Genomic DNA, 20,360 nt, shown 5'->3' on the forward strand with positions numbered 1-20,360 from the left:
CAATTAATTCCCAATGCTCTTTTACCACTTTTTAAATTTGATGTAATGTGAGTAATGTGAAGTAACGTGAGAACCGTAGTATCTAGAGGAATTACCCCTAATCGTTCAAGCTTAAATGTGTCATGGCCCTGAAGGCACTAATGGGCCTTCCTGTCCCTGCCCACTCCCCGGGGCTCCCCCGACCCTGCCCATGGCCCAGGACTCCATTTCAGCCCCCTGGGGCTCCCTCCACCCTGCCTATGGCCCAGGACCCCCGGGGCTGTCAGCCCTTGCCCCAGCCATGCCGCAGCAGGGCTGGTCTCCAGCTCCCCACAGCCTTGCCCTGCCCGGCCATGGGCCCTGCCAAGGTGGGCCCGCGGCCTGTCCTGTCCCCAGAGAGGTGCCCGATGCCCGGGGCTGGGGCTGCCCCGGTGCCCCCCAGCTGTCCCGCTCCTGGCTGGAGGGTGGGACGGGGCCCTGGCTGCCAGGCCCTGCCCTGAGCCCCACCATGGGGAGCCCCCGGCCCTTGCAGTGCCCTGACAAAATGGCTCCTCAAGACTTGTTGCTGCTTCTAGCTTTTTGCACAACGTTCATGGCAATATAAACCAAAACCCGCTGTTGTTTTTCCAGATCTTGGGGAGACAGACATAAGTAGCAAAGGGCAAGCAAGTGACCCCAAAATATTTAAAGGTGCATGATAAGCCAGGCTTTTGCTACAGATCAGTATTGTTTTCTAGGGCAAGAGGAAAAAGAAATGGAAGCTAAGTTTGACAAAACGCCTAGTATGAATTAAAAGAGGAAAACATTTCAATTTCTAGAGGTACTAAAGTAATTATTTTCCTCCTCGTATTGAAAATACCATTTCAAGGGGGAGTCTAGGCAGCAGGCTGTGAAACCAGCCGTAGAGGTAACTGAGCCGTTGCCCAGGCCCAGCGACATGCCCAGCCGCGGAGTCGGCAGCGGCGGCGGCGGGGGACGATGGCATCCCTCGCGGAGGGGCGGCAGGGCAGGGTGCTCGCTGCCTGCAGGGGTGGGAAGGAGGCAGACTTATCTGCCGAAGTGTGCTTACGCGAGTCCTGCACTAGGGTAAATCCATATGCAGCAGCTTGCTTGTGCAGTGGTTGAATAAGCTTCTTTGTGTTGAAAATAGTGGCGCTTTTTTTATTTCCTATGAAAAGACGTTTCCCACGTTCTTGTATGGTAAGAAAGGGAAATCTGAGCATCGGGCTGACCTTGGCTGTATGAGGCATAATTTGATGGGCCTTCAGTTTTTTTCTGACTTCATTCATCTTCTCTCCAAATCAAATAGTCCTAACCTTTAATTTCTCTTCATCCTCCAGTAGCTTCCTTCTAGAGGTCAGTTTGACAAAGCTTGCACTCTGGCCACAGCTGCTGAGCTGTCACTGATTTCATACAACGGCGTTCACCGTGGTTTCAGTTTTCTCTGTCCCATTCACAGTGCACTCGATTTGCTGTATTTCCCATCTTGGCAGACCGAGAGTGGGATTTCGTTGAGCTGTCCACAGGGACGCTCAGATCCGTAACCCGAGTTGTCATGGTTCGTTTGAAATCCATCAATGTGCATGAGTAGTTCAATTTGTTTCTTCTAATGTTCATTATCTTGCACTTGTCTACACTGAATTTCATTTGCCGTCATCTTACCCAACTGTCTGGTTCTCCTAGGGCTGTCTTTGCTGCAGGGTAGCCCTTCTCAGAGAAAGGGGCAGAGACATTTGTTCTTTTAAGCACTCTCCTGCTTCAGGAATTTGCCGTGGTGCTGTGTCTCTTGAGTTGTTTCCCAGCCCATTTAGATGGCTGAACCAAAATGCTGTGTGATATTGGGGACCGGTCCACGGTCTCTTGCCCTCTAGAACTCCTAAAAGGAGCCTTATAGCAGAGGGAGAAACGTGATCAAGCCTAGTATTAGAGGGTATCCAAACTATTTTACGCAGAAGGATCTCAAGATCTGGGGATTGTCCAGCGCTTTGGATGAGATGTGGATGTGCCAGAATCTGCCTTTTCCAGCAGTTTTAAGGAGCTCCAGCACTCCTTCATGCAAGGCTGGGAGCATTTTATGGCTTCTTCATGATTTGGTCTATCAAATGGCTACCATAGACAATTTATTAAAATACTTGTATTGTATAAACAATCCTGATTGCTTTATAAGCTGATACTTTACAGTTTCTAGGTTGTTTCCAACCAAAATCTTATATCTAAGAGTTCAGCATGGGCTAGAACTGTGCCTGTCCTCCCTCGGTGATCCTAGTGAATGGTCTTCAGGTGCTGACATTGCACTGGCTCTGTGGCCTAGGAAAGGTAGAGGAAAATTAGGAGAGAGGAGGGATGGCCCAGGAGTTTTAGGTCTTGCATGGGACTGGGGACAGTCACGTGCAGCTTCCAACTTTATCACAGACTTCTGTGAGACTGGGCAAAGCTGGGCAAGGCACAGCAGGGAACCTGTTGCATCAGCTGCCTCTGTGTTTGCATGTGATAGCGACTGCAGAAAGGCTGAAACTGTTTTTCCTCAAAATGCTGTGTTTCAGCCACACTGGATGGGGGCTGCTCTCAAACCCACGTTGCCTGGAAGGGTTTCCAAATGCCTGCAGTCTCACACGTTCTGCGTAACAAGCGCTAAAGGGAGTTTGGCTCTGCCTGTGCTATCAGGAACAGCAGCTTTCGTCCCAGGCTCAGTCAGTAGGGATAGCGAGGCCTGCAGTTTTCCTCAGAGAAGGCATTTGTAACACCCTGTCTGTGAGGGTTTCCTGCTTTCCTTTCCAAGCTCTTGCCTGTCCTGCCTTCCCCCATACCTGAGCCACTTCCAGACGTGTGGCAAACAACCTGCCTTAATGTGTGTGTCTGAACTTGTTACCTGTGTCTAAACATGAGTCGGCTGCTCTCCCTGATGCTCTGATGCTTGTCTCTGCTCTAGATGACAAGGGCTCCCCAAGGAGAGAAGAACAGCCGGAGGGGTTTTGATGAAAAGGCTTACTTGTCCTCAAAGCTGCTGAAGGCCGGAGAAGACCCCTACCGCCAACATGCTTTTAATCAGCTAGAGAGCGACAAACTCAGCAGCGATCGGCCCATTCGGGACACCAGGCACTACAGGTACCGTGCAGCCCTTGCTCCAAGCCATGGCTGCTGCTTGGTGTGGGGAGTCCACTGCCCTCCTGTGTTGTTCTGCAATGTTGACTAAGGATGGTTTGGGTTTTTCTTTGCCAGCGTCGGTCCGTTACTTCACTGTATTTCATGGTTAATCTGGAAAGGTCTCAAATGCGCAGGGACCCTTGACTAATTCGGCCCCAGCTTGTTGCTTTTCTAGCATCTCTTCTCCCAGGTCCAAGCGTCATCTTGTTGTTTCAGCACAGCCTCTCCATTGCAGCTCAATTTGCTCATCTGGCAGTTGTTTTTTACACAACTCCCCTCACACTCATGGCTTCTCTCAGTGACCCTCTGTCCTGGCTGCAAGGTACACCACTGTTGCAGCCTTGCTTTACTCTGGTGTTCCTCACCTGCTGTGCCCTGACCGTCTGAAGCTGGTTTGGTGCCTTCTTTCCAGCCTGAGCATTGCGGTTTGGAAGAAGGCTGTTGAGGTGGGGATGAAACTAATGTGTGAATACAGTGAATATTTTGTGGTGTGCAAAGCGCTCATCGTTCTCTCCTTGTTTCACTGGGAGTGAATTTATTCTGCTGACTAAACTCATCTTTAAATTGCTAATAGTTCTCAGGTAACTATTTTATATTTTCTGGAGTACAAAAAGATAACGTTGTACCTTGTAAACTGTAGGTTTGATAGTGATAGGATAGTGTAAAACAACCTACTTCAATGGAGAAAAGATAGAAGCAAACTAACCATATCTGAAATGCTTGTCTCTCTGGGCTGGAACATAAACCCCACCTAGGGTTGCAAAGCAACACTTCACAGCTGCTGGGAACGGAAAACCGGGCATCTAACTTGATTGAAACTGTGAAAGGGATGTCAGGACACATGGAGCTTTGTGAGCCTGCCAGCACTGACAGCCATCAGGGTGCTTTGTGAATGCAAGCAGTTGGGACTTTGGTTGTGAGATTAAAGTCTTGTGCTCCTGTTCCCTGGCATAGTACTTGGGATTGGCTTCCTAGTGACTCAGAGGCAGCGGTGCCATGTCCTGCTTTACTGACAAGTCTCCCTGCCATGCAAAATTGTTGTTTTCTGTTAATCTGCTGTCATGTTCTGGCCTACAAACAGCTGACTTCAAAGGTGAATTATTGTTTATTTTGATCTGTGGTAGCATGCAGAGCATGCTTTTTGCGAAAAGCCTCATCTGTGCCCTTTAGTCTGAAGAACAACATATATGTGATTGCCTGGAAATGTATGGCCATTTCAGCCCCAGCTTTTCAAGGATTCCCTTCAGCAATGGGGAGTCCAAAGCAGATAAACCTGTTCCATGTTCCTTCCCTCTGCAAAGGGTGGCAGTTTGGGAATGAGGGAGCTGGTTTTGAGTACCTTGTCTTGTAGCATTATTGGAATGGTTGCTGGGGTGGCAGCTTAGGATGAGGACTTAATTCAGCTGGTACAAGTTATTTGTGGTTTGAGGAAAGCTCATCCTTGTGTCACAAATGGACCTGGCGCTCTGTTTAAGGAGTGGGGAGTCAATAGGTCACTAACATGTCACTTTTTCTTCAGGCACCCAAGCAGAGCTTGGGCATACTTGACTGCACATCCTACAAGCTCCTTCTGACCTAGCATGTAGCTGTTTTTTCGATCCAAAGCAAAGAGAGGGCCAACTTTCAAGCACAAACTTTATTCTTATCCTCTGTGATGCTGTAATAATGCGGAGATCTTGGTAGGACTTCCCCAAATAAACATACACCAATCTCTGCTGCTTTTCCACTTCCTGATGCTTAATACATTTTATATGCATTACATCATGGAGTTATTTTGAAACAATAATAAATGTGGTATGTCTCCTGTCTGGTCTCAGGTTTTCCACTTAGTCTTTATCAAGGTTTCTTTATATGTTTGAAAATTGCTGTAAGAAGCTGCTGTCCCCTTAATAAAATATTGCAATGAAAAAGTCATAAACCAGTAGGATTGAATGTGATGATAAAAACAGTAACAGTTTAGTAACAGCCATAAAAGAACAGTAAGTAAATGTGGCAGTACAAGTAGTGGCTGTAAGAACTGAATTGTACTCCCTCCCAGGATGGATTCCGTCTATGCGTGGCCTTGAGTTGTTAAAAACACTAGGCACAATTTCAGGTGCGGGCTCTTCATCGGGCAGGGAATTAGTGCAGACTGACTGCTGTTCGACACTGGCTGGCAGTTAAGAGGCAGACACTCTGGAGGAGTAGATCAGCCCAAATCTACCATTCCTAGTATCTGCCAGAATTGGATCCAGGATTCACATCTGAGAGTTACTCTCCTCCAAGAATCCTTGTTCTCCACAGGGTATGAGCAGCGCTGGTGCAAGCTGATCCTGACTTAATCCTTCATTCTGAGTATGAGAATGAATGTATGTACCTAACATTACGAAGTCAGATGAGAAGATGGGAAGAATTGCTTTCCATTGCCAGCTGGGGTATTAGTGTTGAACCTCAGCAACTCCCTGATGCAGGTCACAGTGCTAGCTAGTGTTTTCCTTTCTGTAAAGTCCAGTGTCCAAAGAATTTGAAGTGCTTTACACAGCGATGCCTGGGTGCACCAGCTCCGTGCATCCTTAACATGTGCGTGTCCTATGCAAAAACAAAATTTTACATGAATGACAGGTGAATCCAGGGACTAGAGTCTGCGATGTTGAATCTTTTTTCCCCATGAAACCCATGTGCCCTCCTCAGCATGCAGCATCGTGAGTTTAGGTATCACAGCCTCAAAACTTTGCCTTTCAACAGGCACGGTTCTTTTTAAGCTCTGCCAGCCTTGATGCAGGGACTGCTGAGGCCTCCCTTGCTGCAGCCCTACTGTGCTGTTTCTGGTTTTAGCATATTATTCTCTTCTCCTTTAGAAATTCTTGGTACATTGGTGCAGTGGCTGCTGCTGGGTGATGTTTGGTTTACACTTCTGCTCTCCCATGTTACAGGTGCACTTCTGTACGCTATGACACAGACTTGCCAGCTACTAGCCTCATCATTACCTTCCACAACGAGGCACGCTCCACCCTGCTCCGCACAGTGAAGAGGTGAGTTCAGCAAGGGGTGCTGGGCCCAAACAATGGTGCCTGCAAGGGCACTGGTGGAGGGTTAGGCATTTTCCAGCGGTTAGGCAAGCAGAGTGGCTGCAGTCCCCCAAGTGCTTGTGATCTGCCCTGGAGCTGGCCCACTAGGATAGGTCAGGGGCTTGGATGGGCAGTGTGGACATATCTTCAAAGACAGAATATATTTGCAGGTAGCCGCTATATGGCCCCCATGGGGGGAATCGTTAGCAGCAGGAAAGGGGCTGCTGGGCCTGTGTCCACAGGTGGGAACAGTCTGTATGAGCTTGGTTTGGAAGAGTGAGGGGGGTCCAAAGGGCACACTGTGGGCTGCTAGATGCAACTGAGCGAAGGGGCTTGGGAGGGACTGTGTTTCATAAATGGGAATACTCAGCCAGCCTCCTGCTAGAGCACACGTTACAGGAGCTGGGCCTGGCTCACTGAGGGCAGGGGGCACAGCTTGCAAGTCTTTCAAGCAGAAGGTGATGAACTCAAAGTCTTGTGGAGACCGAGCCCCTGTGGTCTGAGCAGGTGCTCAGAGTCACTTGCTGGTAAACAGTTGCTGAACCTGGTGGCCCACCAGATCCTTCCTGGGGCTTTGTGCACAGACTCTGCTGAACCTGCAGGACACTTACTATCTTGTACCAGTGTCTCCTCATATCTGAGTATCAGCAGCAGTGGCCAAATCTAACCAAGTAAATAGGTGGCATAGGGCCTGTCAGCATCCCCAGGTAGATGGGAGCATGCAATTACCTGTACCACAAAGCAATGTTCCAGCTGCTCCTTCCCTTCCCCATCACCCCTGCAGAACCCAGGAAGGCTCTTTTCCTTTTAGTTTTTGTGCAAAAAATGCCCTCTGCCCTCTCTGACTTATCAAGTCATTTCTCAAAGGATCTCTGAAGCCTGCAAGCAGGTCCAGGAACAGCCTGTGGAGGCTGAAGGAAGAGTGAAGAAGGTCGAGCTGATGGTATCACTAACAGGAATGCATTATTCATCATCACCACTTCGTCCCTTGTCAGATCGTGTGGGCTTAGAGAAATGTGCTTTGTGAATAAATAACCAGCTTTTTCAAGTTGGCCTCATGGCTAGAAGGCTGGGTTTCTGTCTGCCAGGTTTGGTGCTACTGTGTTTCCAGAGACCTGTATATATTGCATTAATACATTTTGCCTTTTTACCTCTATCATTTCCTTTTCATTTGAACCATAAAATGAGTTCTACAGAGCCACTGTTCAGAAAAAGAGCAGATTTGTTTGGAACCACAGTGCTGCTAGGGCAACGGGAGGATATTTCTGCCGATTACATCATAGGTCAGACAATAAATGGTTAGGTGCTCAGAAACCATGGTAGTAGGATCCTTAAGAAAATCTCAAGGCAGCCAATCAAATAGCCAGATGCCATGATAGTTAAAATGAAGAGAAGATAACATTCAGGGCAACAGTAATGCATAGCATAGAGGAAGAAATTGATATCCAGATCCTATGGAGGTGATGTGTACTAATGAGCAGATGAGTGTTGCCGATGCATTAACAGGCCAGGCTTGCTCAAAGCAAGGTCAACTAGAGTAGGTTGCTCAGGGCTGCGCCTGGTCAGTTTTTGGTATCTCCAAGGATGGAGACTTTGCAACCTCTCTGAGCATTCTCTTCTGAAGGCTAAACAACCGAAGCTCTTTCAACCTCATCTCTTACGTCTGATGCTCCAGTCCCTTAATTATCTTAGTGGTCCTTCACTGGACCTGCTTCAGCATGTCCCTCTTTTTCTTGTCCTGGGAAGCCCAGAACTGGACACAGCACTCAAGATGTGGTATTACCAGTCTCTCAGATGTGGTCTCCTGCAACCCAGAGCCCCCAGCAAAGACCTTGAAAAATGGATGACCCATCTGTTCAAATTGGCCCCGGCAGTCCTGCTGCCACGGGAGGAGTGCTGTTGTGAGGGACTGGCTGCACTCTGCTGTGAACGGTGGGGTGGATGGCATTTCCGCCCAGACCTCTGGCTACAGCTGGAGTCTTCGTTGCCAGATGGTTTACAGCCAGTGCATGTGATTGATTTACTCCTTGCTTACATCAGATGTCAGAAGTGTCCATGATTTATCCCTGTCTGACGAGGGATGTCGAAGGCTGAATTCTTCTTGGGCTCTACAGTATTTTCAGTGTCACACAACAAGCATTGGCTAGTAGCCTTGTCTTTGAGGCACGGGAGGTTTGACAGCCGTACACGGTGGTGAAGGCTCAGGTCATGGTTGCGCTGTTAGAAGAGGCATGGGGCTGAGTCCCACTTGCAGGTTGACACTGATGTTACAGAGGGAGTTGAAGATTTCACTGTACTCTTCAAGGCCTCTTCTGTAACCTGAGAGTCCTGTCTTTCAGCAAAACGCATATCTGAATGTGCCAGGCTGAGTTACTGCTGTGAGTATAGTTGTCGCTCAATTCGCATACACAGTCAGCGCACCAAATACTGTGTAATTACTTTGCAGCACTTTGGGACATCAAGTATCAGAGGGACAGGACTGTTCTGTTCTGTTTGGTTTATGATCTGGCTGTGAGTCTGCAGAGGACCACAGTGATATTAAGCAACAGGAGGCATAAAATCGCACTGCCTGCTTAGCTGCTGACTAGTCAGGCTTGCAGCCTGTCATTATTTCTATATCCGTAAGAGCTTTCTTAAGCCAGGTAGAGCAGGATTATTTAGATAATTAGAATTAACTATTTGAGATGCACCTGGTGAAAGTTAAATATGATTCCACTGTTATTATGGGCCTTTTCCCAAGTTTAGTTGTCATAATTACACTATGGGGATTCTGTAAGAGAAGTGGGGGTGGGAGACGACAACTGATGGAAATGAGCAGTACTAATAGCAAAATTTTCTATGGCTGAAAACTTTTTTTAAAGGCCCAGTCTTTAGAGGTGAGTAGAATATGTATTACCAGTTGAAGTTTTCATACCTGAAGTCTTTGCAAGCCTGGCTGGTGAGTGCCTGAATTTGGACACTCAAAAATCAGCTGTTAAACTTTGGGAAATTCTAGGAAGAAATATATGAATAGGGTACTGGGATTGAACTAATCTTAAATTAAAACTAGCGGGGGACTGAATGCGCTACCCTGAGCCAGATACCATCTTACTGTGTTATTTTGACAGCTCTGCAAGGTAACTCAGCTGAGTGGCAATGCTGGTAGCAAAAGTTCTTGGGAAGTGACCCAGGGATGAGACTCCTGCATTATGGTTGTATTGGGTTTGCATCGCAAGGTTTTGGTAGCAGGGGGGACTGTAGGGGAGGCTTCTGTGAGAAGCTGCTAAAAGCTTCCCCTGTGTTCGATAGAGCCCATGCCAGCTGGCTCCAAGAGGGACCCGCCACTGGCCAAGGCTGAGCCCATCAGTGACAGTGGTAGCGCCTCTGTGATAACATATTTAAGAAGGGGGGAAAGTTGCTGTGCAACAGCAAAAGCAGCCAGAGAGAGGAGTGAGAAAATGTGAGAGGAACAGACCTGCAGACACCAAGGTCAGTGATAGAAAGAGGGGGAGGAGGTGCTCCAGGCACCCGAGCAGGGATTCCCCTGCAGCCTGTGGGGAAGACCATGGTGAGGCAGGCTGTGCCCCTGCAGCCCATGGAGGTTAATGGTGGAGCAGATCTCCACCTCTAGCCTGTGGAAGACCCCACGCCAGAGCAGGGGGATGCCCGAAGGAGGCTGTGACCCCATGGGAAGCCTGTGCTGGAGCAGGCTCCTGGCAGGACCTCTGGAGAGAGGTGGAGGAGAGTGCTGGAGCAGGTTTGCTGGCAGGACTTGTGACCCCACGGGGGACCCACGCTGGAGCAGTCTGTTCCTGAAGGGCTGCACCCTGTGGAAGGGACCCACGCTGGAGCAGTTTGTGAATAACTGCAGCCCGTGGGAAGGACCCTCACTGGAGAAGTTCATGGAGGACTGTCTCCTGTGGGAGGGACCCCACGCTGGAGCAGGGGAGGAGTGTGAGGAGTCCTCCCCTGAGGAGGAAGGAGCAGCAGAGACAACGTGTGATGAACTGACCCCAACCCCCATTCCCCGTCCCCCTGTGCCGCTCGGGGGGAGGAGGTAGAGAAAATCGGGGTAAAGTTGAGCCCGAGTAGAAGGGAGGGGTGGGGGGAAGGTGTTTGAAGATTTGGTTTTTATTTCTCATTATCCTACTCTGATTTGATTGGTAATAAATTAAACTGATTTCCCCAAGTTGAGTCTGTTTTGCCCATGACAGTAATTGGTGAGTGATCTCTCCCTGTCCTTATCTCAACCCACGAGCTTTTCGTTATATTTTTCTCTCCCCTGTCCAGCTGAGGAGGGGGAGTGATAGAACAGCTTTGGTGGGCACCTGGTGTCCAGCCAGGGCTAACCCACCACAATGGTTTATTTCAGGGTGATCTAAATGTGGCAGCTGTAGGGGCCAGATCCTGATCTGCAGAGCCTTCTTGCTAACCACACCTGCATGTGTGCACACGTGGACTTGCACAAGCATCTCTGGCAGCTCAGCAGCTGCCAAGCTCTCCCTGCTGCCCCTGGGATCTCTGCTGCTGGGTGGAAGCAACTGTTGTTGCCACTAGAGGATGGGAGAAATGTTTTTGTATGAGGGAGAGGGGGAAATACAGGAGGGACTGTGGGGAAGGATAACTTCTTCCCTCCAGGTCCTCAGAGGCAGCATGGGCTGCATGCCTGCCTGCTGCTGTGGGCTCCAGCCATTTTCCTCCTCTGCCCTAGGTAAAGGCAACAGGCAGCTGGACCTGCTGCCCACCCTGCAAGCTGCCAGAGGGACCAGGCCAGTGCACTAATAGTCCATGCTGCCCCAAATCCTACTGGTCCCATGCAGGGAGTCCTTCAGACAAATTTTGTTCATTTATTTTCAGTGTAGAGGGAGACAACTGGTGAAAAATATCCAGCAAGAGACTAAGAAGGGGAGTAGGGAAAAAAAAAATGGGAAATGGGCTATCCACCAGAACCTGTGAACAGGCCAGTTCAAATGGCTTGTTGCTGGCATCCTCCGTCCTTCAGGAGACGTGTGTCAGTTAAGAGCTGCTTGCCTGCGCGATATCTCTTCCTCAACAGGACATAGCTGTCACTCTTAAACCAGTTATTTGCTTGGCATCCTGTTCTCCTTCAGAAATAACCGTCACTCAAAAGGCATTTTGCGTGATTGATGTCTGTGCCTGATTAGTCGTTAAGTGATACCGTCACTTCTGCTGCGGTGACCATTCCTGCAGAAGGGAGTATCAACTGCTTTGTTGTCTGGTCCCTTTCTTTCTCTTTATTTCTGATTTCAGTCAGTATTGCAGGTACTGTTTGGTTTTGGTGCAAATGTAGAGGTGAATAGTCAGGCTTTAAGTCAATGAACTTGAACAGCTGTCTGGTTCGGTGCCTATGCAGAGAGCTTGTATAAATTCTGATTAAAAGGATGCTGTTGTAATGCTAGAGCATTTGGTATAGAAACGCATTACAATGACAATTTAAGTAATGGCAACAGAGGAGATGATTATTTTAGAGCAAAGGTAAAAAAAGAGATGCTCCTCTGCTAACATCTGGAATAAACAAGATTATCTGTGAGCTGATGAGGGATGGACAGATCAGCAGAGGAGAGAAACTCATTAGCAATGCTGATGTGGTGTCATGCGACAGAGTGGCAGAGTAAGGACACTGATACTGAAAGAAGGAAGCTGTGAGAAAAGACAAAGGAGGTAAGGAATCCATGAGATGAGGCGAGAACAGTCTGTGTTTCTGCTGTAAAAGGCAATTGTCGTTTGGATTTTGGAATCCTAGTAATAATACATTTTGTGCCTAAAAGTAATCGATTGTCATGCCAGTCTCTGCACCTCATTGGAGGAAAATACTAGGATTACTGTGTTCCTTGTTAAAAAGACAGACAAGACAAAGTGCAAAGAAGATTAAGTACCTTTCCCAAGGATCCACAGCAAATTATTGCAGAGCTGAGAGCACAACTGGGCATTGAACAATGAGCTGTGAACTCCTCGAGGAGTGTTTTCTCTCTACTGGGGAATCAGTGGACAGGTGAGGAAGAGGGAAAAAAGTGTTTGCGCTTTTTTTTCCCAGTTGTGTTGAGTTGGAAGACCTGAAACTGGGGGAGAAAATGTGAGCATTGCTAATAGTCAGGCTAGTGGGAGAAGGTGTACAATACCATTGTACAGCCATTATACTGCAGGATGCAGCCTATCTATCTGGATTGGTCGCTTTGCATTGAGTTTGCACAGACAAGAATTTCAGCGCAGGGCAACCTTGTCTGTAAAATATGCAGATGATGGCTATGCTGGGAGAAGCTGCACTTATAAGTGCAAAGAGGAACATCCCCCACCTCCCACCCCACCATGCTGGAGGATCCGGGGAGGTATGAGCCAAGAGAAGCAAATGAGATTCAGCTTTGAAAAATGCAAGCTCAGTCATCTGGGGACATATAAGCTCAAAATACAAATACTCTGAGAGACATATGAAGCAGCATAAATCTGAAATAGAGTGGGATGTGATACCGAGCAGCAGAGCAGTCAGGATTTTGCTATGTGAGACAGCAGAAAACTCTCCCAAACTGAGGAAACTTTGGCTCTGTATGCAAAGCCATCAGTGATGCTACTTAGCAAGATGGTAATTTATTTCTCTACAGATCCATTCCGGGGAGAATGGGATTACTCTTGTTGTATGTTTCCTGTATAAAACAAAAAAGCCCCCCCAAAAAAGAAAAAAGCCAACAATCTTTCTGCACCGTTGCTCAAAATCAGAAGAGTGGGTGCCACTGAAATTAGATGGGTTGCTAGAACCAAGAGGACAGTGTTTACCTCTGTTTTTTAATATTAATGTTTGCATAGCTGTCATCATCACTGGGGTGACTAAATGCGACTGAACAATCTTGTTGAAGGCAATGAGGACCTGCCTGTGCGTAGAGGCATTGGAGAAGGAGGCTGAGAGGGGGAATATGCTGTGTGGTTGTCGTAGAGCCAGGGGAGGGAGAAGAAGGTGGTAGTGGAAAATTAGTTCAAGCACCTTAAACAAATGAGAGGGACAAAGAGGTCAGAATCAGACTGCTCTGACCCCAGGGTACCAGAGTGCATCAGCCTCTGAGGAGGGCAGAAGCTTTTATCCCCTCTCCTTGTGTGCGAAAGCCCCTGTGTCCTGCAGATGCAAACCCACTGCAGTCCTGAGGGTATTGTGGGGTATGGTGCGACCAGCCCGAGGAAAGGGGGTGCTCTCAGCAAGCGTGGGGGCTGGTTTGAAAGAAAGACAAGTAACAAGCAAAAGAGGAAAAAGAAAAAACAAACCCAGAATATTGCCAGAGAAAGTTGCCTTCCTCCCAAAGAAGGGAATTGGTGAGAAAGCCCCAGCAGGCCTCATCTGTGGCATTGAGACAGAGGCTCCTTGCTGGGGAAAGTGGCAGCTCTCTTTCTGCTCCCTGGCAGTGATGAACTTTGCCCAGAGCCTGGCAGATGGGAAGGGCCTCCTGTCTGCCTCGGGGCAGGTGGTGCTCTCCTCTTTGCCTCTCTGTTTAGAAGCAGAGAGCATGCCACAGCATCCTTTGCTAGCTGCCCCCAGGCAAGTCCTGCAGTCAGCTTCCTGGCTGTGGGTCCTTGTAAGGTCCGGCTGAGATGCCATAGCTCTCTGGGGTATTCCTGCTTCCAGTACAAGGGCAAGGTTACCTCTTCCACATTACTGGAGTTTGGCATTCCTGCTGTAATGCATAGCATAGCAGATTTGTATCAGTCCTACCATTGTCGTTATAATGGCAGCTCACAAAGATTGTCTTTTTCCTCCCTGGGTCCCTGCAGTGTCCTGAACCGCACCCCTCCCAGCCTCATCCAGGAGATCATTTTGGTAGATGACTTCAGCTCAGATCGTAAGTATGGACCTATTTCCCTTGCACTTGTTTCTTCCTGTCTGTTTTCCCTCTTTTTGTTTGCTTTGTTCAGTTCCCCTCCCTCACAGAGATTCTCTCTTGTCTGTATGCAAGAGAAAAGAAATGGGAGGAAGTTCTTCTGTGCTTAGTGTATGTCCATGCATGGCAGAGGCCAGAGCTTGCTTCCTCTTTTTTTCTTTCCATTGGGTCTTCCCTTTCTGTCAGCTTGGCAGTTTTGGCCAGGTTGCCAGAGATCTCTGTCTTGTTTCATTATGCACCATTTTGTGAGCTGTTTAGCATAGATATGTATGTAGCAATGGTGTACATGAGCAGAGTGGGTAATTACAAACCAAGAGAGAGCAAGGGGATGCAATGGAGCCTACAGAAAATTGCTGCCTGGGGTCCTGCAGGCAGACTGGGACAAGACTGTCTGCCTGTCTTTGTGTGCCTGGGATCCCAGGTGTTCCTGTGGGAGGCCGTGGAAGGGTGATTGCTTTGGGCAGCGCCATACCTTCCCCTGCAGCTTGGCACAGGGATGGAGTGTCTTCTGCATGAGTCCCACCAGACCTGCAGACTGGAGGCTATGGGCTCTTTCCATCTCTACAGTTGCTCTTGCTCCTGGCTGTTGTGTAGTAGTGGTGAGGTGGGGACAGAAGACTTCTTGCTTCTCCTGTAATGTGCGCTAGATTCAAGGACAATCTAGTTGTGTGCCACTTACTTAAAATAATTGATAATTACTCCTTCAGAACACTTTACAGATAGCTGAGAATGCCCACCTTGGCCTGCTGAGGTAAGGAAACATTGCCCTTTTGATTTTGCAGCTAAATACTTATGTAGATTTGGCCAAAAAAATTCTTTAAAGGTGGATGCTGAGCTTAGGGATTTAACTTTCTGAGGGCCTTAGAGTGTGATTTGGATAAGGACTGAGCTGTGCCCAGCTGTTGGAGTTGGGTGTTTCTCAGCACCTCCAACAAACAGTCCTAAATGTTCCATATTTGGCATCTAGGAATTCAATTCTCAGTGGCCAAAGTGCACCAGATCAACACTGATGGATCTCTGGGACCTGTACTGCACAGGCCTCAGCCAGAAACTCCCATTTAGGCTCCTAGGTAAATGGAAAGATTTTTAAAAAGCCCTGTCCCATGACAGCTCTAATTTTTCTCACTGGCAGCTGGATATTAGTGGTGCAGCAACTCCCCTGAGGCACCTGCATTGAAGGCACTTCAGTGCATGTTTGACGTCTGACGCATTGCTTTAATATCCGCCTTGGTTTCTTCAAAGGTACAGAGAGCTTGTAAGCTCTGGCAAGTAGTTACAGTCAGAGTGATGTGCTCCACTCCTGGAGAGTGAATGACTTGATAAGGATTCTTGTACTTAACTGAAGTTGTGACTTGGCCAAGATGAGTGTTGCCTTCTCTTGTAGCAGATGTCCAGCAAAATCTGGGTACTCTGTAATTAAGAGCACCTGCCACTTTGCTTGGATGATGCAGCAGCTGCCAAAGTGCCCACACAAGAGCAGTATTTCAGATTGCATGTATCCTTGAGAATGGAAATGCTCCTGCAGGAACGTGCCAAGAGATGCACTTTGGCTAATGGCCTTTGCATTCTCCCTGGAGAGCTCAGTCTGCGGGAGGATGACAGCAGGAAAGGGGAGGTGTGAGACATGAAAAGGAATGAGCTATAAACATGGAAACTGGGGTGAACTTGGTGGAGCAAGTGAAAAGAGCAATTTAGAAATTGTTATTCCTGTGACCTCTGCTAGGGCAGGAATAGAGAGGATAATAGAGAACCGAAGACCCAGTGCTCATTGGTACAGCTGGGCTGGAGCTGGTAGTTGTTCCTCTCTGTCATCTTCCTTGGGCAATGTAAATGAGGGATGGCACTCTGGCAAGCTGCCAGCGAAGCCCTCGGTTAGGCATCCATATGTTAATGTAATGGTGTCTCCAAGGAAGCAGGTCACATCCCTGTGGCCTTTATTAAATAAAATCAAGCAAAAACTGACCCAAGAACAAATGGTGGGAAATGCCCAGGCGAGCCGCTGAAGGCAAAGAGGGTGGATGAGATCACTTTATATGACAGGACTCTCTTTTACTTGGCACTTCGGTGATTTGCAGCCCTGGCTCCCTGTGGTCCCTTGGTTTCATCAGTGCTCGGTGCCACATTGCCAGCGCATGCCCCGTTGTTCTTGTGAAACGCTGAGCACGGGAGGGCGAAGGTCTGGCTGCTCAGAGTATCAGGAAACACAGGCTCAGCTGTCTGAGGAGGACAGCAAGCAAGCAGTGCTCTTCTGCGTACTCTTTAGACAACAGGATTAAGGCCATCAGGCTGATTAATGTGATGTTAAGTGAAAGCAGAATTGCCCCTCCCATGGAGAAGCAGGAGAACAGTTAATTGGAGCTCTCTGTTGAAGCCAAATAATTCATGCATGTGTGCCAAATGTTTTTTTTACCTTCCCTAAGCTGAGGACTGCCAGCTCCTTACCAAGATCCCAAAGGTCAAGTGTCTACGAAACACCCGGCGAGAAGGTGAGTGTGGACAGCTTTGTAAGTACAAAGGTTTTCCAGATCTTCTCACATGGCCGTTTGCTTGCCAGCTGCTTACATGTTGTTTCTTATGGTTACAGTTTGGTTTTTTCAGTATAAAAGTTTGGTATCCTCGTTTGGAGGCTCTGTGGAGGGAGAACCTGGCTTATCAACTCTCAGGCTTCAGGGCTCTCATTTTGTACTTTGAATAATGAGAAGTGGTGTCCAGAGGCCCTGGCTAGAACAAGGACCGCAGTTTAAGATCTATATGAATATAGATGCAGATGTAAGTCTTATCCTTTTAAACTCAGAGTGCAAGATAACAAGCCATCTAGGAGATGTGAGAAAGGGAAAAACAATCATATATCTATCATAAATAGGTACAATTAAGGAAAGTTATTTCTCGTTTATCTCCTATGTGCATAAATGGTAATGCTGACTCTCCCATCTGCTTTTCAGTTTGACTCACATGTGCTGGCTTATTTCTAAACCTGCCAATGCACAGCAGGCCTGGAGCAAGGATCTGGAAGGGGAGATGGGAGTCACTGCTCAGCTCACAAAGGTCATCCCAGCTAGTGGGATGGTCTGTAAGAAATTATGGAGACATCTGAGGGCCAGGTTGACACCTCTGACCACAGGGCAGAATAAAGGACAAGTGGGAATAAAGCAGATAAGCAGTAAGAAAGGCAACAAGCAGAGAGTACAGCTTGGTCCCATGGAATTGGTGAGAGAGGCAGCAGGGTGCTCTGATGGGAGAGACACTGAGCAGGCAGCAGCAAGGTACCTGTGGGGAGGGCTGGAAGTAAAGGGGGAACGTCATCGAGGCAGGAACCAGATGAAAGCTCAGTGGTACGGATGGAAGTGACAGGTGAGGTCATTCTTTGTCTGCTGGGAGGGCCCAGCTGGCAGTGTGTCCCCCGGGGGATGCCCTGCTAAAGCTGCTCTCTGCTCCTGGTGGAGGTGTGATATAGGAGAACCACCTGCTCTTCTCTTGTAATGGCTACACAAAATAGGAGACTCAGTTGTTTCCCTTCCTAACCTTCCTGCTCCTCTGCTGTCCTTGCCTCATTGTAGGGCTGATTCGCTCTCGGGTGCGAGGAGCAGAAGTGGCTACCGCTGACATCCTCACCTTCTTGGACAGTCACTGTGAAGTCAACAGCGAGTGGCTGCAGCCAATGCTTCAGAGAGTGAAAGAGGTGAGCACCATCTCCCCATCTGGAATGGAGGGGGCTGACTTGTCTTGTGCTGGTGGATCCTCTGCCCTCACATGCCATTAGCAGGGCCAATGAGGACAGCATTCCCAGGTACTTCTCAGGCAGGCTGTCACAGAGGAAGGTACAGCCTGAGCTAGATGGGCAAGAGATCCCTGACAGGCTTCTACGTTCTCCTGCTAATGTGGCATGGCAGTAGGTGCTTAGTGATGGGATGCAAAGGTGAACACTCAAACCCCTAATTTATACCTCAGGTCTCCTGCAGGTGCTGTGCTTCCTAGTCCTGTCCACCTGTACATAGGATAGCCATTGCAGCAGCACACACTGTGCAACTTTTCCGTGGTTGCCATCTCCCTTCTTGCTGCTGGACCTTCCCGTCTGCCTTGTCACTGCCAAAACTTTCCTTCCCTTAATGGTCCCACTGAGCCGCCAACACATACCACCTGCATGCAGGTGGCTTCCTAGCACAGAGGAGCTGCCTGTGGGTGCAAGGATGTCCCTTTGCTGGTTCACTTGGGAAACGATTGACACGAGGCTGGAAGAGTGAAAATGAGACAGAAATATTAGCAGATGTCACCCTGACTGCACTGTAGGGCTGGAGGGGGAGATGTATGGCTCCACTGTAAGAGCAAACGGGGGAGAGGTGGTGGGAGAAGTCACAGCCATGCTTGCAAGTGGCAGGGACTGGTCGCCTCCTCCAGGAGGATTCCATGTAGTAATGGGCCCCAGGAGAAGGGGTGGAAGCTCTAATGCCGCCTTATATTCATGTCTGCTTGGCTTAATATGAAGGAGCAGAAGAAGGTGAAACTTCAGGATTGATGATTTAAAAGCTTCCGCTTTTTATTCCTGCTCAGTAAATCCTCCATCTCAGAAGCCCATAAATGTTTACTTTACTACTGCTCTTTAAGTCAAGCTGCAGCAGCAGCAGCGTAGGCGTCCCTAAGCAGAAAGGACCTCACTAGTTTCTTCAGGGAAGGATGTAAATTGCAAAAGCTTGAGTGCTGACTCCAGTATTATGTAGTGAGAAGATTTCAAATCAGCCTATTTCTGACCTGCTTCCTACATTTCTGGTGTGCATCCTAGTTCAGATTTCAGCCTTGCCCTACCCAGCCCTAGCGCTGGCTGGTTGGAGCAGTGGCTGGAGCACCAGGCTGCCAGGTGGCTGCTGGGGGGACTCGGGCTGGGCAGACGTACTCTCACTGTGCAGCCATCACAGCACGGAGGGGAATAGACATGAATGATAGCTCTCACCTAGGATCTGCCATCCTGGCCAAGTGCGCTACAGCAGGAGCTATTGCAAGGCACAAAATGAAGGTTTGATAGGAAAGGCATGGAGGCTGGCAGCTGTCCGATAACAAGATGCTGTTTCTGGCATTGCCAGCTCTCTGTTTCATCATATATTTCAGCTATCACAAGACTGTCTTTAATGCCCTGTCTCATGATGTTGAAAAACTGTTATAATCTCAACGTCTACTTAATAAAAGAATTGCAAAGGAAAGCTGTAAATACCTATACCTCTTAATGCCAATAAAGTACCCCCAATATCTTAATATTATAATACTATTGTTTTTTTCAGTTTGCTCTATGATTCTTAAGTGTGGGGTCTTGATTCATAGTACTTCTTAGGAAGATGCTTTATTAGTGGATTGATCATTCCTAGGCTGATGATAATGAGTTAATTCAAGGCTGACTGAGCAGAAGGTATGCTGTCAGTAGATATCAAAAACAAGCACAAAACCTTTAGGACAATGATACATGCCCTGTGACCTGGGCAGGAAATAAAGAGCTGTTTCTTAGCAGCACACCCGGGTGTTGGGGTCCCAGGCTCCATTCCCCACATCCATGGCATGCAGCTGGCTAATACCCACCATCTCCATGTTTGGATGTAGTGGCCATGGATCCCTTGCTCAGCTACCAGAACTGTACTGGAGAAGCCAAACAAAGATTTATATGTGCAGCTTTGTGTTTTCTGATCTCTGGCAGCTTTGCCAGACATTGAAGAAAGCCTAACTCTTTTTTTTTTCCCCCGCTTTCTCTCTCTCCCTTAGGATTATACCCGAGTGGTGAGTCCAATCATTGATGTTATCAGCCTGGATAATTTTGCCTACCTGGCAGCATCAGCAGATCTGAGGGGAGGTGGGTATAATGAATGGCTTGTGTAAGTTAGGCCTGAGGGATGGTGCATGAAAAACAATTGATGTTCTCTTCAGCTTTCTAAGAAAACAGAGTGATGATCTTTCCTGATGGATTCTCTGTCCTCTTTTTCCTGCAACTTGCAAAGTCAGATCTTTTGCAGAGTTAAAACAAAACCCAACTAGTGTTTTCCTCTTGAGCTTGCATCACTGTCACAACATTTTGCAATTTCAGGGCTTAGTTAACTGATTAAGCATATCACCATGCCCTCCCTGCATTACATGTACACTGAAGTCTGACAGGCACTTCCAGTTGCTGCTCCTATCTGCCAGGCTATCTCATGGCATCTTCTGAAAAGCATTTTCACCTCTCTCGTGGCAGCTGAACCCCCCTTGCAGCAGTTCCTGTGGCCACCCACAGTGCCTGGTGCTTTTCTCCCTCTTCTGCGGCTGGGGTTCGCTGCCACACTGCTTGCCGGCCAAAGGCTACTTGTTCTGTGGCTAC

At 48.2% G+C, this 20,360-nt stretch overlaps 1 protein-coding gene across 1 annotated transcript in view; it reads left to right on the forward strand.

Moving 5' to 3' along the window:
* GALNT16 (polypeptide N-acetylgalactosaminyltransferase 16) overlaps window positions 1-20,360 on the forward strand; it is a gene marked incomplete at both ends in the record, with an annotated part of 74,673 nt that overhangs the window by 35,183 nt on the left and 19,130 nt on the right. The window contains 6 exons of the mRNA XM_082317728.1: window positions 2,909-3,084; window positions 6,036-6,134; window positions 13,923-13,990; window positions 16,450-16,515; window positions 17,587-17,708; window positions 19,772-19,859. Of these exons, the coding sequence (XP_082173854.1) occupies window positions 2,909-3,084; window positions 6,036-6,134; window positions 13,923-13,990; window positions 16,450-16,515; window positions 17,587-17,708; window positions 19,772-19,859 (619 nt within the window). The remainder of the gene's footprint in view (window positions 1-2,908; window positions 3,085-6,035; window positions 6,135-13,922; window positions 13,991-16,449; window positions 16,516-17,586; window positions 17,709-19,771; window positions 19,860-20,360) is intronic.

Source organism: Platalea leucorodia, assembly GCF_965183815.1.
Source record: "Platalea leucorodia genome assembly, chromosome: 7".
NCBI lineage: Eukaryota > Metazoa > Chordata > Aves > Pelecaniformes > Threskiornithidae > Platalea > Platalea leucorodia.